The 2,404-nt window shown below is 43.4% G+C and overlaps 1 protein-coding gene across 1 annotated transcript in view; it reads left to right on the forward strand.

Annotated features, from left to right (window-relative positions):
* The window catches only part of SGSM1 (small G protein signaling modulator 1), a gene marked incomplete at its 3' end in the record, with an annotated part of 52,775 nt that overhangs the window by 45,232 nt on the left and 5,139 nt on the right, over positions 1–2,404 (forward strand). The window contains exon 17 of the mRNA XM_008592939.1: positions 29–627. Within this exon, the coding sequence (XP_008591161.1) occupies positions 29–627 (599 nt within the window). The remainder of the gene's footprint in view (positions 1–28; positions 628–2,404) is intronic.

Here is a 2,404-nt window from a genome sequence, read left to right on the forward strand (position 1 = left end):
ATCTAGCCCATCTGTCTTTGTGTACTTTGTCCTCAGGTGTTTGAGTCTGTGGATGAGGTGGAGCAGGTGGAGGTCGAAGGCAGGTTGGAAGAGAAACAGCCCAAGATCCCCAATGGAAACCTGGTGAATGGCACTTGTTCCCCAGACTCTGGTCATCCTTCCTCCCACAACTTCTCCTCGGGCCTCTCAGAGCACTCGGAGCCCAGTCTGAGCACAGAAGACAGTGTGTTGGATGCTCAACGGAATGCCCCCTTGGTGCTTCGACCTGCGGACAGCAGCATGGAGGACAGGCAGAGCAGCGAGGCCACCACATCCCGGGATGAGGCCCCCCGTGAGGAGCTGGCTGTGCAGGACAGCCTGGAGAGCGACCTCCTCACCAACGAGAGCATGGATGAGTTCATGTCCATCACTGGCAGCATGGACGTGCCTCTGCCTGAAAAGGATGGCACCACCATGGAGGGCTGGCGGGGCAGTGAGGTGGAGAAGCAGAGCCAGGTGGACAGTGAGGACAACCTCTCAGAGGAGCCTGAGATGGAAAGCCTCTTCCCTGCCCTGGCTTCTCTGGCCGTGACCACTTCTGCCAACAATGAGGCATCTCCTGTGTCTTCCAGTGGCGTTACTTACTCTGTAAGTCACCAGGACTCTCCTCTACCCAATATTCTTACCTCCAGCTGCAGGAGGGTGGGGATGTACTGCAAACCTCAGTTATCCAGAATGACCTGGGCATGAGACCTCTGGTTTGTTGCCTTTTTCCCGTCATGGAGGATTCACTGTAGCAACTTATGTGGAAGAGAATATAATATTTAAAGAACACAAGCTTTGCAATAAACCCTCCTGCATTTACATCCCAGTTTCGGCAAGTCATGTTATCCTTCTGAGCCTCAGTTTCTCTATCTATTTAGTACTTTCCTTCCTAAGTTGCTTCCAGAATTAACAAGTTAAAATCCTATGTGCCTGGCACATAGTAAGCCTTGATCAACAGCAGCCTTGATGATGAGCATCATTATTTTTAGTCAGGTCCAATATATTTTAAATATTCAAGTTTGCTTTCTTGCCAGACAGTCCATGCCCAAGAACATCAACTGAAAGGGGGATTTTCTGGGCCAGGCATTGCATATCTATTTTCTCTTTAAGAACTTGTTATTTCTATCAAAGATACATAATCCTATAGTTTAAATAGTCAAACACTTACACAAGGCTGGGTTCAAAAATCAGAAGATGTTTGCCCCATCTCTCCCCATCTAGCCCTCCCCACAGGCAATCTTATTTGCTTATTCTGCCCAAATTACTTAGTGTTTACCCCCATATATTGCTGCTTCTTGATCTTTTTTTTTNCCCCATCTCTCCCCATCTAGCCCTCCCCACAGGCAATCTTATTTGCTTATTCTGCCCAAATTACTTAGTGTTTACCCCCATATATTGCTGCTTCTTGATCTTTTTTTTTTTCCAGTTTAGCATTATCTGTTGACTCCCCACTATGGAAGAGGAGGACTTAGTTTCTATTTCTCTCCCACCCCAGATCTTCACCCCACAAGTGACACCTTCCCATCCCCATCCCTACAACATAATTGTATAGTAATTTTAATTAAATGATTATTCAATGTTCACATTATTATAATGGTATAATGCATGAGCCATGTAGTAAGCTGTGTTTACTTTTTCTTTCTTGCATAAATGTTTGCTCTTCCTAGATGTGTTTTCACTTTCTTAGTTTGCTACATATTTATCATCAGTTCAGCCCTCCAATTCTTTGCCTGTTTTCTAAATCTCTTCTTAAACATTCAGGCTCATCAGGTTTTCTATACGTTTTGTATGTCTAAAGAACTCTCCCCACGGGCCTTCTGGCCCCCTCCAGTCTGCTGTTCCTGATACATAGTTGCTGTCCTCTGTCTTCCTCCATGTTCATCTTAAGGCTCCTGTCCCTTCTCTCCTATTTCCTGTGGCTCATTTCCTCTTTCTTAGTTTACTCCCTTGTATAGCTGAAGCACATACCTCAGTGCCTTCCACACTTTTTGCTTTTCTTCTTACAGTCCAGCTCTGTAATCTAAGATAACTATCTTTTTATATGAAGTTCACTCTTTAAAATTCCCTTTAGCAGATTATCTCTCCATTTGTGTTTATCCAAAATGGTATTCATTTTGCTCCCATTCTTGAAAGATATTCTTACTGAATACACAACTCTAGATTGCACTTATTTTCTCTAGGTACTTTGAAGATATGGTTCCACTATCTTCCAAATTCCATTGTCACTGTTGAGAAGTCAGGTGTATATCTAATTGCTGTTCCTTTAAAAAATAATCTTTTTTTCTCTTTGGCTACTTTTAACAGTCTCTTTGTGGTGTTGTGTACTGTTATGAGAATAGGTGTAGACTTTTTTTTTTTTTTTTTTTTTTTTTTTCCCCGC

The sequence above is a fragment of the Galeopterus variegatus genome, unplaced genomic scaffold (assembly GCF_000696425.1).
Source record: "Galeopterus variegatus unplaced genomic scaffold, G_variegatus-3.0.2 Scaffold8506, whole genome shotgun sequence".
Classification (NCBI taxonomy): Eukaryota; Metazoa; Chordata; class Mammalia; order Dermoptera; family Cynocephalidae; genus Galeopterus; species Galeopterus variegatus.